Source organism: Zosterops lateralis (assembly GCF_965231275.1).
Source record: "Zosterops lateralis genome assembly, chromosome: 14".
Lineage (NCBI taxonomy): Eukaryota > Metazoa > Chordata > Aves > Passeriformes > Zosteropidae > Zosterops > Zosterops lateralis.
Genome location: NC_139774.1, coordinates 1104235 through 1126339, shown reverse-complemented (window position 1 = coordinate 1126339; position 22105 = coordinate 1104235). Strand labels below are relative to the sequence as shown.

General features: G+C 45.5%; 1 protein-coding gene across 1 annotated transcript in view; it reads right to left on the bottom strand.

The window, feature by feature from the left end:
* Nucleotides 1-21220, bottom strand: part of CTNNA1 (catenin alpha 1) — a 120663-nt gene extending 99443 nt beyond the window's left edge. The window contains exons 1-3 of the mRNA XM_083871997.1: nucleotides 21087-21220; nucleotides 3790-3896; nucleotides 1749-1944 (exon numbers count right to left, since the gene is read on the bottom strand). Of these exons, the coding sequence (XP_083728123.1) occupies nucleotides 1749-1944; nucleotides 3790-3894 (301 nt within the window). The 5' untranslated portion in view covers nucleotides 3895-3896; nucleotides 21087-21220. The remainder of the gene's footprint in view (nucleotides 1-1748; nucleotides 1945-3789; nucleotides 3897-21086) is intronic.
* Nucleotides 21221-22105: the final 885 nt, after the last annotated feature.

Below are 22105 nucleotides of genomic sequence, written 5' to 3'. Positions count from 1 at the left end.
CAGGTGAAGGCAGCAACGCCAGGAAGATTTGCAGAGCACATGCACAAGGTTTTGCATGACACTTTCCTCGTTTCTCCAGTTCATTAGTTTAACTGGTCTGACACAATACTGGAAGGCTTCTGAGGTACACAGAGTGTACATAACCACATACATTGGGAGGTTGTATCTCCCTGTTCTTACTAGCAGTGCTGAGAACTCCAATCCTCCTGGGCACTGGCAGCAATAACCCTTCCCTCTGTTCTAGCTCATTTTTCACCACTTGCTTCTCATTTTTTCAAAGGCTGGTTTGATTTTTAATTTCCTCATCAAAAGCTGCTCTGCTAAACCTGGCCAAACACTGGCACAGCTTTGACCCCTCACTGTGTTGTAAACATGACCTCACAGAGGACAGTGGGCACCACTTGTGTCCAGGAGATTCACTGCAGTCTGACCACCCACCAGCCTGAGGAAACAGGGACAGCCATCCCTTTTACACCAGAATCCACACAAGCTGCAAACAGCAAAAAGGGAGGAAGAAGTGAAGTAACTTCAAAGTGGGAAGTTACTTCACTCCAGCACCTCTCAGTTATGAGCTTCACCTCCTCTGTCAAAGCCAAAGGAACAGGGAGGTTTTGGCATCAAGCCTATGTGTAGTCTCAGAACCAAGAAGGAGCCAAGAAACACGGGAAAGGGTCATCTGGAAGGTTTTTATCAGTCTCTCCTTCCCACCAGCTTCTCACTGCACTATTCAGCTACAAATCTGGCTCAGGGAAGTTCTCAGTCCCGAGGGCTGAGCAGAGCTCCCTCTTTCACCAGCATGACTGAGCTGTATGGAGGTACCTACAGATGAGCTCTGACTCTCAACTGAGTAGCAATCGAGCACCAACAATTAAAGCTTGGAGTCAAAGGGGGCTCTCTTGCTCTTTGTTGTTGTTAAATTAAGCCAACTCAATTAGCCCCCTATATTGCAGCCTTCTTACCTTAATCTTTCTTTAGTCTGTCAACCAGGCTCATCCAGAACTTAGACCCATTTTCAACTAATATTTCAGCACTCTGCAACTTCAGCTACAAACAAGTAATTAATGCTAATGAGTTTTCGGGGTTTTTTTGCAGCAGTAGCCGTCACCATTAATACCAGTTGACTGGGTTTCACTGAAGCATAGAAAAGACTCATGACTGGAAGAATGATAAATGATTTATGAGCAACAATATTTACTAGTGCATATTTTAGAGTAAGTTAGCTCCATAGGCTTTTCTTGCAGGTCTGCTCCAAGAAAGTAAAAAATAAAATTATAAAAATCAACATTAGATGTGAGAAAGGAAGCCTGGAATATTGAATCAAGGTCTTCACATTCTGTTTGGTGCTGTTTACATTTTACACATTCAAGAAAGACATCTCTGTCAAGTCAACACTTGGCTCTTCCTCCCACAGTGCTGGTCTGTATGCAGTCAGATATTGAAGAAGTTATTGATATATTTGAGATGTAGTTCACAGCTGCAGAGAGCACATTTACTTTTGAGCCTAAACTGAGTTTTTAAAGGCTCTTCAAAGAATCAGCCCTTCTGCTTCTCTTTGTAATCTCTACTTGGGCCATCCAATTTCCAGATCTATCCAGTTACATTACTGCTCAGGATGCCAGCCAGGTAAGCTGAGAACCCACAAGCTGAGAGGTGCAGAGTCGTTAGAAACAGCAGCAAAGGGAAATGGGAATGGTTCTACTTGCTCTGAAGAGCCACAGTTTGAGAAGCCACCAGATCCACACTCTTACCTTGCTTGCGAACATCCTCCACAGCTGCCACCAGTTCCTCCTTCAGGAACTGGCTCTCCTTTGCAATTTTATCTCCTTTCTCCAGGAAATTCTCTGTTGCTTGTTCAACTGAAGCAGCCAAGACATGGGCCTTTTTAGAACGGCCTCGCTTTTTATTGGAGGGGCCCTTGTTGCTGGTGTTAACCAGTGTTGTTACCTAAAGGCATAGATGGAAGGGAAAAAACCCAACATCAAATTTAGTGTTTATCCATTTGATAGTAAGGCCATATGTATTTTTTTCTAGACAGTGTATTGCTAATACCTGCACTATTGCCAGCTCCAAAAGTTAACCTAATGAGTGTTTTTCACATTTAAACACTACTATGTTTCTTGATTCTTTAGATGAGCAAAATAAATGCATAATTTCTCTTATCAGCAGCACACCTCAAAAGCTGATTTTAAGAATGGAGATCTATTAGTATTTTTGATAAACTGCAGTCTCAGTAACAGGCTAGAGCTCTTTGGCACCACACTAAAAAAAACCAAGGTGGGGATAATTAGTTTGGGATAACTCTCCAGCCATAAAAGACCCCAGACAAGGTTGAAGTCTGTGCCAGTAGAAATGTAGAGACACAGTATCTTTTCAGTCAAAAACACTGCTGTAGCCAAGGGGCTGAATGCAGAGCAAAGGATTTTGTAGAGCTCATTATTTCCCTAAAAAAAAAAAAAAAAATCCAACTGAACTCTCACAATCATCCTGCAATCAACAAACATTTCCAAGCCCTGTGTCTTAGACTGAAACCCTGCTGGGAGCAGAGTCATCATCAGAGACCAGGACATCCCCTGCCCCAGGTATTCCCTGAGCTCAGGATCAGGATCCATCCCCTTCCATCCAATACAGGCATGTCACAAAATCTACACACACTTCTCCATTTGCCTTATTCTTCCCTCTCCTTTTTGGAAAGCCTCAGCACACAAAGCACACAAAGCTACTTCAGAGGGACATTAAATTACAATACTAAAAAAATTGCTACTCTGGAAAGTCCAAGGACTGCTGACATAAAGGTCCTCAGAGCTGAATCTATCTTCCCAGCTGGCTAATGCAGAGCGGGAAAGCCATCAGTTGGGAATACTGCAGTTGGTTAATGGGGAGCATTTGTACTGGGTAGTCTCAGGTCATCATGTTCTACAAATAAAGAACAAGTTGCAACAAGGCAATTTGCTCCAGTTCCCTCTCTGTATTTTGCCAGTCACATCACTCAGGAAACTGGGGACTGCCTGTTGTGCTTCTTCCTTGAAGAGTAAGTTACAGACACTGCACTTGCTGACAAAGGTACTGTGAACAAGTTTGCCAAATTAGGACAATTTCTCTTAGGCAAAGACTCCATCAGTAACTTCAGCTAAAAGGCCTCATCATCTGGCTGCCCACCTGAGGATCCAGAGGGAACAAATAGCAGGTACAGATAGCAGCTTGATGATTAAAAGGAATAGTACTGGAAACAAAACTTCATTTCCCATCTGTACTTAGCAGGAATTGTGTCCAGTTCATTTTGTCATTTTAGACATTTCGCAGTCCAGGAAAACAATGCTGAAGACAACAAGTGAACTGTCTCCTGTGTACCTTCTCTTCCAGACCCCCAGAAAGTCTCTTTCAAGAATTTTCAAAATGCCCAATACACACAGCTCCCATTTACAAGACTTACTCCAGCCTTCCCATGCTCTTCAGTGCTATCCACTGGAGCATATACACAACACAGAAAGAAGCTTTTATTCACAAATCCAGCACAAAGTGTAGGCACAGAACATTATTTCAATCAGAAGTGCAGAAATGCATGTTAGTAGCCAACATGTCTAAGCAGGTGCAGAAGCAGCACAGCCTCCCTGGACTCATGGCCAGTGACTGCTCCAATTAAACTGACCAAAGAAACTGCTTGTAGTCTTTTTTATTTTCAGTTTGCAGTGTTTTACACCTACAATTTAAGCTTTGTGACTTAATTAAAATAAAACACCAAAACAGGCAATCATGTTTATGACTGTTTATTTTGCCCCATCTCTTTCTTACCTGTGTAACAAGAGGCTCGAGCAGCCTTTCAACTGCCAGTGTCCTGATCTCCAGGCTTTTGGGGTCCCATTTGAAGTTCACGTTGGCTGCAGTGACAGCAGTCATTTCTGCCAGAAGAGAAGAGCTACATTAATATAATTTTTTTATTGTTAATGCTGCACAAAAATAAATTAAAATGCAGCATGTTAAACACAAAACATCCACTTAGTGTAAGGGAAGGTTACAGCACCTCCAGAAACATCAGCTTTGATCCAAATGGTGCAAGTTTGACAAAATGTTATGATAATATACAGATATTACCTGCACATTTTGGTTAGAAAATAAAACCAAAAGCAAATAAACCCACACACAAACCTACCACAAAGCCGCATTGTTTTATCAGAACAATGACAAGACCAGCAATGCCTGGGCTACTCTCTGGTCGTCCCCAAGTGATGAAGAAGGCCCACAGGTAGTGCAGGCACTTTGCTCATGAAGCTGGGTGTCCCCTGCCCAATTTGCACCACCTCCCTTCCAGGGCCAGCTCTCCTGTGCCCCTAGACCAGCCCTCAGACACAGCCCAAGGTGTAGGGGAGCAGAAAGGAGCCCCTTGACTTCAGCAGCTCCAGGATGCTACTCCTGTCCTCAGCTCCACCATGAGTCACTGCCCAAAGGCTCTGCCAAAGCAGGAGCCAGGTTTAACCCAAACCAAGCACCCTCCCCCTTCACCCAGTTCACCTTTGGGGAGTACAAAGGTAAAGAAGTGAATATAAGCTTCACAAAGCCAGAAAATCCAGCTGGTTCATACTTAACAGCTTACATATCTATTACACTTCTCCTTAACATTTGCATAGGAGGGAAAAGCAGATTTGCATGAAGAGATCTGTTCAAAGCTGTCACTGAGACGTTCCTTCCCGTTACAGTTTTATATCAACATCCCAACGGAACAGCAAACATACTTATGGGAAAAGTTGAGTGAAACTACTAAAATAGCTCTGCTGTTGAAACCAGCAGTCTAAAAAAACAGAACTAAAAGTAAGGAACTACAACAAATCACTGGATTAACACCATGATGCTGCACATTATGACAAAAGAATAAACCTAACAATAATTACAGTAAGAAATGGATTTAAAGCATTATAGATACATAAAACCAATTCACATCATTTCAGACATAATAGTTGCTAGCTCTTCCTGCTTTGGGCTGACCTCAAAATTCAAGATTAGACTAAACTTACATTTGTAACTTTTTTATGTTTAAAAAAGTCAGGAAGAGAAATAGATTTCCTAAATCTCTGTCCACTCATCTTCCTAAACACCTACTGTTGAGGTCATTTTAAAGCTCATTAGTTGATATTTTTAATCTTTCTCTGGCCAGGGCATTGCCTGCACAGCATCTCAACAGTCACGTTGCTCTGACAGCACCAGATGTCCCCAAGCTGCCAGACGAGCACAACATCCCATTGTTTTTAAAAAGCAGGAGGCAAGGCACTAATTTTGGTAACCAACAATGTTTACAACACGTACCAACAACCAACTGCTCTCTCCCGACCCTAACAGCTAATTGTGCACAGGAGGGCCGCCTGTTTCCCAGGGAAGAATAAAAGCTCTAGGGCACTAGAAGACCTCAGCCAGGGCTCATCAGAGCATCACCTAGCTCAGGGCTGCTCCCCAGCCATCCTACAGGCTCTCACACCACAGGCACCGTTGCAGAAATTAAGAAGTCACTCTAGCACGGCTGACCAAAGCTGACACACTGAAGCACACTTCACAAAGTGCAAGGCAGGAATATCCACCCAGCTGCATTCAGCTCTCCACTGAATGCTCTCTATACCCATGCTCCAAGTGTCCACAGTGTTGGAAAAAAAAAAAAAAACAAACAAAAAAAACCAAACAAAAAAAACACTTTAAAAGCTGAAAGCTTAAAAAGAGAGAGAGAGAGAGAAGAAAGAGCCTGATCGATGCTAGCAAACGTGTAACCCTTCTGATGGTGTGCACTGAAAAAGCAGTGGGTACAGGTGAAGGCTCCAGAGTACAAGCCAGGCCACAGCTCCAGAGCCCTTAAGGAGCCACAGGGGGATGGAAGGTGGTCACCTCCTGTCCTCCCCTACCTCTGACAGTGACCACTAAGCACTGTGAACTCATTAATTAACCATCTCTCTCAATCCCTCCCCTTTGTATTTCACTGGCTTGTGCTACAGCCCAGATGCTGGCACAGGGCACGCTGTGAAAAGCCCTTCACCCCCAGGTAGCTTCCAACCTCCCCAAGGAATTTTACTGGTTTACTCCCTCCCCATTAGCTCAGTACAAATGCTTCCTACATAAGAAGCCAAGAAAAATACACTGACAACCTTTGTGGCTTCTGAAAAACAGAGCCAGGGCTCCGGAAAGCCCAGCAGGTTTCTAAAGAAAGGCTTTTTCTATGTAGTTAATGCTGTTACACCTCTTGCAGAAACAATGTGGAGGACGAGGTAACCATGAGAAGATACATTAATTGTATTAGTAGGATAATAAAGGCAATTCATCTGAAAAGACATTAGTATGATAGTTCATGAATTGGCGAAAAGTAATGGTGTATAAAACCACTTGGTAGAGTGCTATTGAAATTTATCTAAAAAGCAAAGCTTGATATCAAATAGCCTGTTTGGCAGCAATGGCTTGGATATCATTTGTACATTGCAATAAATATTTTTGTTCACTTAAATATTTGTGGAGAATACAGGAACAGGCTATAGGTTACCAACACATGGGTGAAATGGGTTTAGGGGATAAAGGGACAACTGCCAGGGCTGTGGTATGGATGGCATGGCTGTAATTCCGCCCAGTCCTCTGGAACCTGCCTTTTCCCTGTGACTGCTCAAGCACTCCCTCAGTGAATTCAAATATGGTAACAGGTAGCAAACCACATCATAGGATATTGGAGCAGAGTGCTTAATCCTTGGCTCCTGGAGAGCACACCACAAGTCCCACTGCAGTCACTCCAACATCTACAGGGGAAGAGGACATCCTCTGGAAGAGTAGCCCACTTGCAGAGCAGTGCAGCACTGGTTTGACAGCTGGGACAGCTCAACTGATGTGGGAACAAGTTCTCCATGCCCCAGCCCCACAAATTTCAAGAACAAAGCAGCACAGACCACATGGCAGAAGAGCAAGCGGAGCTGAATCTCAAGTGCAGGAATATATAGAACAACACCACTGCACAGGGAGTTGCGGTTGCCCAGCCTGTGGTTTCATAAGCAGCAGAAAAGCTGCTTAAAGACCAATGTTCATCCTCCCACACCCCTCCAGGAACTCATTCCCATTTGCACATCACACCCCCTCCGTACTGGCACAGCTTTCCCCACGCCTGAGTGATTAACCAGATGGGGAAGGGACTGATTTGGCTGGAGGGAAAGAAATCCATTTTTGCAAGGTGGGCTGAGATGCTCATCTGGCTCACCACGCCACCACAGACCGCTGTGGCAAGGGGAGATGGCACCATCAGCTGGCACCCTTGGCAAAGCCACTGCAGTGGGAACACAGGGCAAAGATGGATGCCACAGCCAATCTGAACCAGGAGCCACGGAAAACTGAGCATCAAGCAGAGCTTCTCCAGAGAGCAGGAATGTGCTCCCCACACATCTGATGCTCAGACATGTGAAGCTCCAACCATGCTCAGCAGCCCAGTAGGTTAACTGGAAAGCCTTTGGGTTATTTTTCTGTTCATCATGGTGCTCATTATTGCAACAGAGGGTTGAATAGTAACACTATCTTACTAGGGCTTAGTCCACTGGCAAGGACAAGAGGGCAGGGGAAGCACAGGAGTTTAAAGAAGCCACTTTCAGAGCTCTGCTCCAGCCAATGATCTGCAAGCAGAATCATCTCTGGACAACTCTTTCTTGCTTTGTACAAATAGTCAAGATCTATCTCACCTATATGTAAAAATTAAGGACACATCTCTGTGAAGACATTTGTGGACAGCAGGGAGAAGGAACTCTGCAGACCCAAGATATTTTAGAAACATGTGGTTTTATTGCAAGGGTTGTGGGTAAAAAGGGCTTTGCCTTCAGCCACCAGCCCCGGCTGAAGGGAAGCCCCAAAAGGAGAGGGTGTGAGAGAGAGAGAGAAGGTAAGAGGCATGAGAGGTGGCAGGGTAAGGTAAGTGGGCCAGGTAAGGTGAGGTAAGGTAAGTGGGCCAGGAAAGAGAGGCAAGGCAAGAGAGGTAAGAGTGAAGACCTTGTTACAATACATTATATCTCCTCTTGTGTTGAATGTTCTAATTTACAGTGACCAACCATCGCGAGACACAAAACCTACAAACTTTGCACGCAGCCTTTGAGAGCTACAATATTACCATATCATCCTATATTCTAAACTCTAAAGACTGCTTTTCTTATCTACCTTTTCCCTGATATCTTGGCAGGGTGGAGAGGGGCTACACCCTTGGGTCCTTTTGTTTTCTATCTCTCAACCTATTTCTGCTGGTTTTCATTTCTATTTCACTCACAGGTTTTATATTTTTAGTATTTCTTGCCAGGCAATCATATTTGTACGCTTTTCCTGTCCCATCTTTCCCAACAGGTCTCCACTCTGCTTCAACCAACCACCGTTGCCATCCTACTGCTCCTCTTCCTGCCCAAAGAGACCCATGATGGCACAGGCCTGATGGGGTGAGCCACTGCAGGGAGCTCAGTCTCAGAGTAAGCTGGTAACTAAAACTTCCCTTCCCAGGTCCTGTCCTGATGGTGGACATGGGACTGCAGCATGGAGATGAGCTAAGCTTCTGAAGTGTCCCCCAGGGCAGGCCTCAGCCCTCCTTGGAGAGAAGGACTGAGCAGAGAGATGACTGAGCTGCTGGGGCTGCCAGGAACACACTGAGGGCGATGTGCACACAATGCTCTTTCCAAAAGCCACAACTGAAGGCCTGAGTGTTCTCAAAAACTGGTAATTCAAGGTTTTAGGAATAATCTCAGATACCTACTTCCACAATACTGGCATGCAAATCATTTTTAGACATTGGCAAGCAGAGGAATGCAGCTCTGCAGCTGCTTTGCAGAAGTGCCCTGAAGGCACCCAAGGCTTTTCCAAAAGTCCATGAAGAAGCACAATTTGAACAGCAAGCTCTGCACCCCAACAAATCACAAAAAGGCCTAAGTGCTCAGGGTCCTGTTTTTCCAGGTTGCACTCCCACACACACACCTGAAGGCAGTGCTGGCTGTATCTCAGACACTACTGAGTCCATTCCACCTGCCCTGTACCAAACCATCCTGCAGCCACCCCACCTCCAGGCAAGGGTAAATCTCTTTGGGTTACACAGCAAAAAATAACTGCCCATCTCCTGTGCTTCAGCTCCACCACCTTGTGCTACCTGAAAAGTCTTTAACATGACATCTGCTGTCAGTCTTCATGTTTTAACTCTCCTGCCAGGCTGCTAAAAGCTGCTTTTAGCTGCATTCACTGATTTCTTGGTTTTTCTCAGGGAAGCAGGTATTCAAGGAATGGTCTGACTGGCACAGAGAGGAGCTGACCTGGCCAGGCACAACAGACCACATGCTGAATTCCAGCACTGTGCTAGCCAAAATACCTAACATAGAACATGGGACAAAAACATTGGGAGGATATTCTCCATCTGAACACCCTTCCAGCTATTCCTCAGCTGTTCCCCATTCTGTGGGGCTGATATGCCCAGGAGCAGTAGGAGGTATTTCACTGCAGTTTTTTGCAGCTTCTTTCTCTCATACATCTTTAAGTAGTCTCACTCATTTTGAATGATAATCTGCTCTCCTACCATGCTTCCAGACTGTCTCTAGATACTCTGTACAGCATAATGACTATTACCCAGGTCCTGGGGACGGAAGATGGTGGGATCCACAACACAATAATCCAGCTTTATGTTCCAGACAGAAAACAAACCAGACCCCTTGTTCCCAATGGAATTCTTTTGCTTGGCCTGTTACCCAACCCACCTGACAACCAGCAGCGATCCTTGACCCTTGCTGAAGGTGGCAGACAAAAGATCAAAAATCTTCAGGAGCTGGGTGTCTAACACATCATTAATGCAAACCTTCTGAACAGTTTTGGTTTCAAAGTGATTAAGGCATACTTCCATAAAACTCAGCTGACATGCTGGGGCTTCATATGGCCCACTGACAATTCAAAACTGGTTTTGAATACAACTAGGAGTATCCATAAAATAAAAAGTCTCATTCTTTCCCTTCACAGTCTCCAAATTAATTTGTCTGCCCTGTTCCACAAATAAAGCAACACTTGGCAGCCAAATAACTGCAAGTCACGGATGTTTGGTGTATGTGATGCTCTTCAAGGAAGATTTAAGCAGACTTTGTGTAAGCTGGTTTTATTTAACATTAAGTATACACAACTAAAGACAGAGTCATCCTCTTCTAACATAGCCTTCAACCTTATATTCCATCAGCTCAGCTACCAAATCCTGTCCCCCACCATAAATGCCACACAGGTACGACCTCATTAGAAATCCTTACTGCTAGAATCGTACAGTCTGAAACATTAATACAAACTCAGGTGTCATGTTGTGGCAAAGCTTCTATTTGTATGTACAGTATGAGTTTGAGTTGAACCTGTCTTATGAGACTCAGGTTTTGGTGGCAAAGGTGGGATGTACTGCCTGTGTCTGTGTTATACTTTGGAGTGCCTCCAAGTTCTGAGGTGTGAGCAGATACACTGGCTACGTCCAGATGGTGTCAAGGCAAGACCATCTCCACCTCATCCCAAACTCTTGGTTTTCATTGAGTACAATTTTACTAAACTTTCAAGTGTGTTATCTATACAAATCATGGAAAAAATATGCAGGAAATAACTTCACTGAATAAAACAACCTTCTGTAGAAAATTACCATGTTTTCCTGGATGGAATTTCCTGCCACTCAAGCATATTCAACTTTGCTACACCTTTTGTTTTGGTAGGGGTTTTTTGGCTTTGGTTTTCTAGTTTTGTTGTTGTTGTTTTTTTTGTTTGTTTGTTTGGTTTTTTTTCCTCACAAACTGCAGTAACCACCCAAGAAAAAAGATGATATTCAGCTTCAGATAAGCCTGTTTCTCACCAGTACCATCCCAGTTCCAGGTGTCTTAATCTGCTTTCATAAATTTTTCTCTGCTGCTCTTGTGGAGAACACCCACAAGAGGCATCTGAAATGCTCATCAGACAGGCTGACACAACCAGTGACAAACAAATGCTCCTCTATTCTCCACTCATTTAGACCTTGCTACTGAATTGAGAGATGAAATCTAATCCAACGTCCCTACAAAATTCCATTAAATTCCTGACTGTGTTTTCTCTCCCAGCAGAGCCAGCAGCCAGAGGGAACCCCTCACCTTTCCCCCGTGGCAGCAGAGCCCAGCCCACACAGCATCACAGGGGAGTGGGTACAGGGCACAGCACCAGATGAAGACGCCTCACTCTGCCCCAAGCAGCCTGTGCTATCTCCTAGGAGCTTCCAAACTGTCACTGCGCTGGGGATTCCAGTGATTCATCTTCAGTCAGAATCAGGAACGTGCTCTGTCACTACAGGTTTTGATTCCTTCACTCAGGTCCAGCTGCTGCTTAGGGGATAAAGGCATGCTCTGCACAAGCAGCTCCACTGTGCTGGCCCTGGGACCTCAGCAGAGATTTCATAATGGCAAATATGATGTTTGCTTGGGAGATACTGGTGCCAACAGCAGCTTCTTGCCTCCAGTTATGCAAGTGTTCAGCTCTGATCATTTCCTTTCTTACAGAATTGTTTTACTACAAAGGATATAGAAAAAAGGTGCATGGAAGACAAATCACAGACAGCATGAGCAATTGGTGACTTATTTATGTTACACTAGGGCTCCAGTTCACGGATGACATTCTGAAAGAATACAGGAGCCATACTCAGGCTTATACTCAGTTAACTGTTCAGATGGATAGCCTGGTATGTCGCAACGAACTTCCAATTAATTTCTACAGTTTTCAGTTTCCAAAACTCATGCATGATCCCAACTTCATAAAGAAGATTGACAGGGTATCAAGAGTGCTTTAGAAGATGCACATGCTCTTTCTCAAAAAGAGAATCTTCTCTATAACTAAGATTCATTCTTATATTCTGGCTGCAAAACTTTGTATTTGGAAAAAAAGGATGTGCCATGACCAGCAAGCTATTACTATTATGAATAATAACCACTCACTCTGCCTTCACATGGATGTTTGTACAATTTATGCTGAAAACCTGCACTAACACCATGAAAGATAACTTCCCAAATCAGAACAAGTAACTATCAGATCTGTAACTGTTGTATTTAGCTGCTCTGTGGGTCAGGACTGTGAGGCTCTGGCCATGCCAAAGGACACCACACCTGCATTTTAAGCAAACAGCAACATCTCTCATGAGCTTATCTGTGCACTGGTGGCAACTTCAACCTCCTTAACCCAGCCCACATTGAAGCTGTAGGCTCAAACACTAGGTTCACATACACAACAAGGGGGCTCAGCCTGGAGACAGGATTTCAGAACCCAGGAGGGTCTTGTGCATCTGTGGGACCACTTGAATTCAACTACCAAGAGCCCTTCCAACCTCAGTGCCTCTTTCTACTCTTGAGGCAGAAAACTCTGTGAAGCTTCCCTAAAATCACTGAGAGAGAATTAAAGAACAGCTTTCTGGCACTCACTGAACCACAGCACACATTTCAGACCCCAGAGACACACAGTCAGTGCAGATATAATAACTGGGCTGTGGCTTCAGAGCATGGCCCTTCAAACCCCAAACTATGCCAGCACAGGTTCCAATTACCAACCTTAAGTTAACAATGAATGCAAGAAGGGGCAACCTTTTAACAAGACAATTTTTGCTACAACTATACATTAAATAAGTAAAAGGTTGTTATAAATTAGTCCACTTTATCAGTTGGCAGAAGAATTTGCTACAGCTGCAAAACTGATTCTTGCTTAGCATGCAAAACCTTACTGATGGCTGGTAATAAAGGGAAAAGAAAACCTGGGGATTTTTGTTCTGATCTTCTTCAGCATTCAACCTGCAATAAAAAGTGCTGTTTATGCTAAAGAGTCAGAAATAACCAGAATCTGACCCCACTCAAACCGCATTTTCATTCCTAAATTGATACGTTGTTATGCAATATCCTTCAGTGCTTCTAGCTGACCACATCTTCAAAATCTAGCCCTTCATTAGCAATTTAAAACTGTCAGGAGTCCCCAAATACTGGAGCTGTTGGAGCCGACACACGTTTTTGGAAAAAAAGACTCCCTATAATTATTGGGTTGATGAAAATTTACTTAAACATGGAGCAAATGGACAGCCTTGTATAACCAGGGACTAAAAACTATATTCTTTCTCAGTTGCATGCTCAGCATAGCAGCAACTAAAGACTATGTAACAAAAACTTCTGTTTTAAGAACAGAAAAAGTTTTCCAGTTTTCTCCTTTTGCAAAATCTACTAGAAGCACCCACTGAAGCAAAAGGAGAACATGAGTGTGAAGACTCTTCAAAGTCAAATGTTTTCTAAGTTTCCTATGAAAACTCTTTCAGAAGTCCTTTTGCAGTCTTCCACTTTGATTCAGGAACACTGTCAGTCATAACTAAAAATTACAAAGCAGGGGTTTTTTTAAGAAAAAAGTAACAAACTCCACAGGTGATGAGGCCGAGATCTTCATTTTATGCTCAGGGCAACCTTCAGCAACATCTCTCAGCTATAAACAATGAGTTCCTCTCACAGGAAGAACTGCATCATCTCCACATGCCCTCAGACAACTCTCAACTTGCAGCTCCACCAACACATGCCGTAAGTTTGGATGGGGGAATGGGGGAATTCACAAAAACAAACCCCAGAAGAAAGAGTGAACATGAATGGATTGCACAAGCACGGTTTGGAGGAATGAAGCACCTCTCAGGGCCTGCGCTAAGGCAGGATGCTCTGACACCCCATCTCCTCAAGGCTGCAGACATTGGAACACTGACTGATGAGAACTTCACAGCTTCTCCAGAAGAGCAAAGCAAGTGATAGTAAAAACACAGCGGTGTGATGAATTTTTGGATGCTTCCCAGAGTTCCTGCAGAGCCATAACCACCTTCTGTCAAGTACAAACTTGCTACAGGTACCCCACGGTGCATGGGAGTCAGAGCTAACCACAACCTGCCTGGGCAGGAATCCATTCAAGTCACTGCCTCCATAGATAGATGACCAATTAAAGCAACCTCTGTTAAAAAAAAAAAAAGGCACTGTCCCACCCACATTCCATAAAAGCAACATGAAGGAACCAAGTCTGAGAAAAAGGAGTCACTGCTTAGATGGTCTTGCTGGGGAAAAAAAAATTAATGTAACATAGATATTTACTAAGTAGAAATTAACACACATCTGATTAAAGACACATTTTTCTCTCTCCACCCCTTCTTTTCACCCCCAGGAACAGGAAACATGACTAACCTAGAGAACAAAAACCAGATGAGCTAAAAAATCCTGTTCCATTGGCTTTGGACCAGTGCTTTGCCTCTAGTTCTGCTGAACATTGCATTTTTCACTGACAGCCATTGACTTTCCCCTAGGCCCACAATAATACTCTGTTAATCAAATAATCATATTCAAATTGGCTAAACCAATTCTGTAAACTAGGCAAACCAGCTTAGAACAGCTGATGCTAAAGTACTGATGCATAAAGACCAGAAATTAACTTTTTCTCCTTGAGGTTATAAGCTTTGAGCCCTGCACAACTAATCTGCATTATTCTGTTTTGCTACATATAAACCCTCTAGCTTTTTTATTCTTTGTGCTACTCTTATTGGATTTTATGTAATTATTTTTAATCCCTAATCCCCAGCTAGGAGAGAGGGGAAAAAAACCCCTCCAACACAATCATACTGCACTCTTCTCTGTACCTACACAAAGTCAGAGAGTTGTGACTGAGGACTCCACCAGCAGTGAAGCGTCAGGGAGTAACAAACACAGTCTGTGCCCACTGTCCAAAAAATCTTCCCACATCTCCACTTTCAGGATGCACTGTTTAATGTCACTTAGGAAATGTGTTTCCAGCTGCAAGGGCAGTGGTTTCTAATTAAACACATCTTCCAAAGAGTGGAAGTGGCAGGAACTACAAAGCCGTATTTTGTAGCAAAATTTAAACCACTCCAGAGCCTCTCATAAAGCCAAACCAGATTCCTGCTTTTCACTCAAAAAATATTCTGTATCCTTAATTTTACCTGTAGCTTGTATGAAGTCATTTGATTCACAAGGTTTCTAAATTTAAAAGCCATGAAGTCATCAGCTGAACACGATGATGTGAGAGCTGGTCTCCACCTGCAGCCAGTACTGTCAGAGCCAGCAGCCATGTGGACTCCTGCCAGCATTGGCCACTGGGCACACCTGCAGAACAGCCAGTCCAGGCTCCTCAGGAAACACCAAACTGCTGGACCTTGGCAGAGAACCTCAGGGAAGCAATGCTACTTGTTTGCTCTTCTCTCGTGGTTTTATTGCTTGTTTTACTGCTTGCCTGTTGCTTTCCCTTTTAGGGATGGCTTTACACACTGCCACCACCCAGGAAAAAGGTGGGGAAGGATATGAGGGAAGGAAGATAAATGAGGATAAATGATTGTAAGGATCAGTATAAAGAAGAGTGGCAGGAGTCAGTAATTATGACCAGAGAACCAGAAGAAGATACCAAACCCCATCCTAGAGGACCCGTCACTCCACAAAGGCATCAAAGAGCCAGAAGATACTGCTCAACAGTGCAACAAGCAGAGCTCCTCCTTTATTCCCTCCCTCAGCTGTTAATAGCAGTCAGCTCAGCCAAGACCAGGTGAAAGGCTTGTAACTTAGGGCCTCAGACAAGGGCTAGACTAATTAAAAGTTGATGGGACCAGTAAACCCAAAACTTCCTGATGAGGGTCACAGCAGGACAGACCTCTCAGCTATAGCAACCAGAATACATCAAGCCCTCTGTGCACCACTTACAGTTCATTGTTCAACTTCTCACCTTTGAAATTTATAAATAATTGAAGTTTCAGGATGCTTAGACTCCAAAACACCTGGACATCAGATACTGGCTGGAACGAACTGTATTGTTTGTAAGTGAAGTTATTATGAGATGTGTCACTTGCACACACATCCACAACCCATCATGAATTATCCAGGACCAACTCTTCAGCATTGAGCAACGAGATTCTCTAAGTCTTTAAGTCATGCTATAAGAGATTAGTTTTACAAGTATACATTACAAGGGCACACTTGCAAGGAAGAGGGCAAAAACTGGCAGCTTGTACATCTTGATTAGTTGCACGCACACTCACTTTCACCTTTTTGCTTCTGAGCACACCACAGCTCTGTCCTCTGCTGTTCAACAAGGCTGGGTCTGAATCGAATATCCCAGTCAATTAAAAAAAGCATTTACCCACCTACAGCTTCAGCTGGAGATCTCAAGAGCACTTTGCTAAGATGAATACTGACCTGCTCAGTGTTATGCAGGTTAAACACCATTTTACAGGCACACAGCTCAGCCCTGTTTACATGAAAAATTCAACTGACCTTTGTGGCTCTGTAAAGCTACATTCCTAGTGCAGCCCTTGTGCAGACCATTTATTTAAGTGGATCTTCTGTGCTCAGGTTGTATCAACCAGAAAAAGATACAGAAAAAGAAATCTCCCCCCTAGAACCTTAGATCTGCACAGATATCACCTCTACAAGTGCCCAGAAGAAAGTGAATGAAAACCCTGAGCCCTTGGGGAAGTAGGAACAGCAGTGGAAGGCAGAGCACGGAAAACCACACAAGCCATCAAGGCCACATGTTCCTGATAGCATTGACCCTTACTGACTTAAATGAAAAGCCACAAATTTACTATCTACCTAAATGTCCTCTTGACCTTCTGCTGAACAATGGCAACGACAGAACTGTGGGGCCTACAATCTCCCCCAGTTAACCTCTAGGAAAAAAAAAAAAATTTCTTCTCCTGACCCTTCAGCACCTATCCACCTACCAAGCTCATTAGTTTCAGCCTCTTCATTAAACTAGCTATTGCAGGCTACTTTAGAACAGGGTGCACAAACGGTGCCTCTTCTACCCTAATTTACACCACGAACTTATTTGCTACACATCAACTCCTCCTTTGCTCAACATCAGCTCCACACAGGAATTCTCCTTAAGCATATACAGTCATATGCAGATCTACTCCATAATAGGCTACTGATTGCTGAGAAACTGGGTGTTCTTTGAGAAAAACAGCAAACCACAAGCTGATGATCTCGCATTATGCCCATATGCAATCCTACCTGCCACACTGGTGCCAGCTCCCTGCCCTCTTTGCTCTCAAGCCCCTCGCTGCCAGGAGTTTCACTCACTTTTGGGCTGTAACATCAACACTCCTCTGTCCTTGTGCCACTCCATGCACTAAAACAGTGCTGCCAGAGAACCAGCCGGCCTCCAGCTTGGTTTCATGGACACTGTTCCACTCTCTCCCTTGGTAATGGTTATTCCTTTAGCTACAGCTGGCTATGTTTGCTTTTTCCACCCCTGAGTTTATCACAGAATGATTTGGGTTGGGAGGGACCTCAAAGCTCATCTTGTTCCACCCCCTGCCATGGGCAGGGACACCTTCCACCAGCACAAGTTGCTCCAAGCCCTGTCCTTCCCGGCCTTGGGCACTGCCAGGGATCCCAGGGCAGCCACAGCTTCTCTGGGCACCTTGTGCCAGGGCCTCCGCACCCTCATAGCCAAGAATTTTTCCCGATATACCATCTAGCCCTGCCCTTTGGCAGTGGGAAGCCATTCCCAGGACTCCTGTCTCTCCATCCCTTGTCCCAAGTCCTTCTCCAGCTCTCTTGGGCCACCTTTGGGCACTGGAAGGGGCTCTGATGTCTCCACAGAGTCTTCTCCTCTCCAGGGGAACAATGCCAGCTCTCCCAGCCTTTCCTGCCAGCAGAGCTGCTCCATCCCTCTGCTCATCCTGGAGCCTCCTCTGGCCTGGCTCCAGCAGCTCCAAGTCCTTGCTGTGCTGGGCCCTGGGGCAGCTCTGCAGGTGGGGTCTCACCTGAGAGGAGGTGGAGAATCCCTGCCCTCAGTGCTTTGGATAAGCCCAGGATACAGGTATTGATCTCTGCATTTAAAGCCTTTCAGAAGCTCTTGGGAGTCTAACTGATTAATAAGAAGCTGTCTTGTAAATTAGAGAAATTATAAAAGAAGGGAACGTCAGACTGGAGGAGAATTTCGCTTTGCAAACTGTGTTAGTTTAGATCTGTGTATTGAATAATTTCTATCACTTCACAAAGCATGTGGAAAAAAGGTTACTCCTCTAATTCCACCAGAGATATTTATAAACACATATCAAAGGACTAACAGATGTTTTCTGTAGTACATCTGGGATTAGGATTAACAAGCAAAAATACGTAATCATATTGAGAGAAAAGGTAGCTGGCTCTTTAAATCCATCAGTCACAAGGAATTATGAATCATATTTAAGTACCAGATTTGCCACTAGAAGAGTCTGGACTAACCTTCTGCACACCAGAAATCACAGTTACACCCATTCTCACCCTGACTAGCAGATAAGGAGTCTCAGTCGCTCGAGGAGAACAATCTCACTTCCAGTTGCAGTGACCACATTCCTCTTGTAACTGCTCTGCCTCAATAAATCCATCTGCACCCAGTTCGGCTTCATGACACAGCAGGCCACTCTCAGTGCTTGTCTTTCCAGAGGAGCTCATCCAGTCAGGGTGCTAGCACACAATTTTGTGGTAGCTCTATTTTAAATCTCATTTGCTGGATTAAAATAGTGTGGAGTTAAAAGTAGTAATTATCAAACATCTGCACTTTCTCTAAAGCTGCAATGCCGTTTAACCAACGCATGAGCTATAAGCTCACTGAATGGAGCTATTCCAGATTAGCTGTAGAACAGTTCGGGCAAATTCCCAGAGCAGTGACAGATCCCATTCCTCAAGGTTATACTTTCAGCATTGAAGTTCTACAGCACAAGATTTTGAGTTATGTGAGTTAAGGCAGAAGAGCAGGAAGCCCCATCCCAGGAAGCATTCAAGGCGAGGGTGGACAGGGCTCAGAGCAGGTGCAGAGTTTGGGCAGGAAGGTGTCCCTGCCCATGGCAGTGGACTGGAACCAGATGAGCGTTAAGTCCCTTTCAACCCAAACCAGTCTGTGATTCATCATTATGCTGAGTAACTGTCCCTGACAAAATGACACTCGGTGCTCTTTTATTCATCATGTTTCCTTTAGTGTCCAGCAAAGCTAAGAGACACCATTAACACAGAACCCAGCAAGTCCTGAACAGAAACACTATGGCCACACGGGCCCTTGCTCCAGACCAGCCCCACTGCCCACCTATGATGAGCCAGGCTGGTTTGGCCACTGAGTATTTTTGTTATCTTAAGTAATTCTATGCATAAGACAGGTCATTCAGAAATCAAACAGATGTAAATTCAAGGCAGGCCTGAAGTCCCACTAAAGTGTACTTCCAGCTCATAAACATTTTTACTTAATGTGGAATCCTTTGCGAGATCTGTTTCTCAATCTTACTGCTGCAGAAGGAAAATACTCGTGCTGCTGAAAAAAACACAAATTACTTTTCTATTACATCTCCCAGTTAACTTTATCAGACCAACAGAAGCCCTATGACAAAGCTGCACATTAATGTTCGTCCTTACACATGTCAGCACAGAAATGCTGATGTTTCAAAGCCTGAAAATTCATTGTAAGGAAGGTACTACATCTGTATTTTAAAGTATCAATTTGAGCACAGGATTTCTAATCTCTGCCCACTGTGCTCCTCCCGGCCACCTTGTGTAAACTTTAAATCTCCGATGCAGAGGCCTATTATTAGAGCTGGCTGAAAAAAATCCCAAAGACGGAAGGCACATTTTTATGGAAAAGGTTAGGGCAAAGCCTTTCTAAAAACAAAACCTACTAAACCTTTGCCTGTTTCCGCTGAGAAAAGGCAAAACATTTCCTTGATGTTCCAGAAACTGTTTCTTTGAAAATGACGAACAGTGACTCAACATCGAAGTATGTCCTTTTAAACAACATGTTTCGATTCAGAAGGGGGAAGTAAGTACAACAAAATACTTAATGTGGCCTTGGTGCCCCAAGATAGAGCAAACACTGCACCTAGCGTAAACTGAGCTAGGCTTTCACCTTCATCAACACAATCCTGCCTACAAAGCAGCCCAGGAACTGAAATAAACCCCAGAGCCTGGTGTAGCCAGCAGGACTGAGGAGAGCAGCCTCTCCCACCTCCCCAGTCCCAGTGCAGGAAAACCACAGGAAACCAGTAACCAGAGCAGGAGTGACTGAAGTGCGCAGAAAACACCTTCTGCACAATTCCCATCCCCCCCAAAAAACCCCAGCAAAACCGAAGGGGGAAGGGCAGCAAAGAGCTCCCAGACTAGATCAATACAGATAGTCCAGACATGCCTGGAGTGATAACTCCGAAAGCTGGGCTGAGGACATGGTCATGGGGCTGGCAGCCCGGCTGGGCAAGGGTGATCCATGATCGATGACCCTCGCCAGAATGCACCTCCTGGGCAGGGCTGGAGAGCCAAGGGCAGACAGGGAGGGAACCGTGCCTTGATCGTACCCGATTCTTCACTAAACATGACTGGAACACACATTTTCCTGCAAACTTTCGGCCTCAAAGACTTTAGGCGTTTTGAAGTGGTACGAGCAATGAATAACAGGCGGGTGACCCACGCTGCCCAGGAACCCCACGGCCACAGGCAGCAGACACATGGGTCGCACGTCAATCAGGACCGGATGCGCTCTCCCTACTTTTTGTTTGGGAAAAGTGGCACGAAACTTTCTGTCAGCGAACGAGACGCTCTCTCCTTCCAGCACAGGAGGGGATTAGCGGTGGGTGTCAGAAAACGTGGCGGAGCCAGGCGGGGCCGAGGGGTGTTCCCGACTCTTCGTGTATGGGATCAGTAGCACGGCCGGGGCTGGAGGAGGGCTCGCTCCGGCTCCTGCTGCGCCACCCAGACAGACTGCGGGTCCGAAAGGCACGGAGCGCTCCCGGGGCGCTCCCGGCCGTGCCCGGCCCTGCCCGCAACCGGGGAGCGGCGCCGGGGCGGCCTCGGCCGCGCGGGGAGGGGCCTAGTCACCGCCCCGCCGCACCGAAACTTCGCCGAGAGCGGCCCGGCCGCGCTTCTCCCCCGGCAGAACGCGTTCGGCAGCCCCGAACACCGCGGGTCCGCCCCGCTCCCACGCGGGCCCCACCGCTCCGGCGCGGCGCAGCCTCCCCAGCCGGGCCCGGCTCCCTTCCCACGCGCGGCCCGCTCCGCTCCCATCCTCCGCCCCTCGCCCCGGCCCCCAAAAGTTTCCAAGTACGAGAGCCGCAACTTTACCGGGGCAGAGCTGGGCTGGGATGGTGGCGGCCGCCCTGACTGCGGTCAGCACCGCCGCTTTGTCCCGTCCCGCGGAGAAAATGGGCTCTTCCGGCGCCTCCCTGTCCGCCCTGGCCGCTCTTCCCGGCACCGCCCGCCGCGCCGCCCCCGCGCCCTGCCGGCACCGCCCGCCCGCCCGCCCGCAGGTGAGGGACGGCGGGGACAGGACAGGGCGGGACCCCCTCACACCAGACGGGGCACCCTGAAACCGCCCAGGCCCCCGCAGCGGAGCCTGGCACAGCTCCACGTCCCTCTCGCTCCGTGGGCCGACGGGCGGCCTCCCTTCACAGCCCTCCAGACCAGGCTCTTAGGATGCCACTTTTGAGATAGAATCAACAAATTCGAGGTCAAAATCTGGCCTTGCCCTCCTAAGTGCAGCATATGAGGGTTTTTGGAGTAGAGGGGATGTGATGGATGCAGGGATTTGAAGGAGATAGAGGGAAAGTTGTAGCTTGGTTCCCCCTGGGTTTATGAATTGGTGTTTTGTTTTAAAAACCCAGATGTTTTTACCCTCCTGAGAGCTGCTGTTTTTATAAAAAGCCTTGTTTTCATCCAAATGACTCTAATAACAAGACCACAGGTGAGAGGAAATCCTGGGGTACAAGCAGGGCCACTCTCTCTAAGAAGAGAGTAATGTTTTGGGAACCCAACCTTGACCTGCAGAGGTAGGTCTGCAGGTGGAGAAACTTGTCTTTATGTGGTAATTTGTTTTCAAAGTTTTCTTTGAAAAGTCTCAGTGAGCCTGTGAGAGAGAACAATTGTTTTTAGCCTGCAACAAATTACTCTGGGACTTTGAATGGTGTGTTTTGAGATAGTTTTTAATACAAATCTCTCCATAGAACTTAAAGGTGTACTGGATTGTAAAGACAACTGAATAAATTTAATACATTTCATGACTTGTTTGTCAGCACTTCTGAGATACCTGAATCTATACACTCCATCCTTTGTTATTAAGCAAAAAATAGAGAGATTGAGTAACC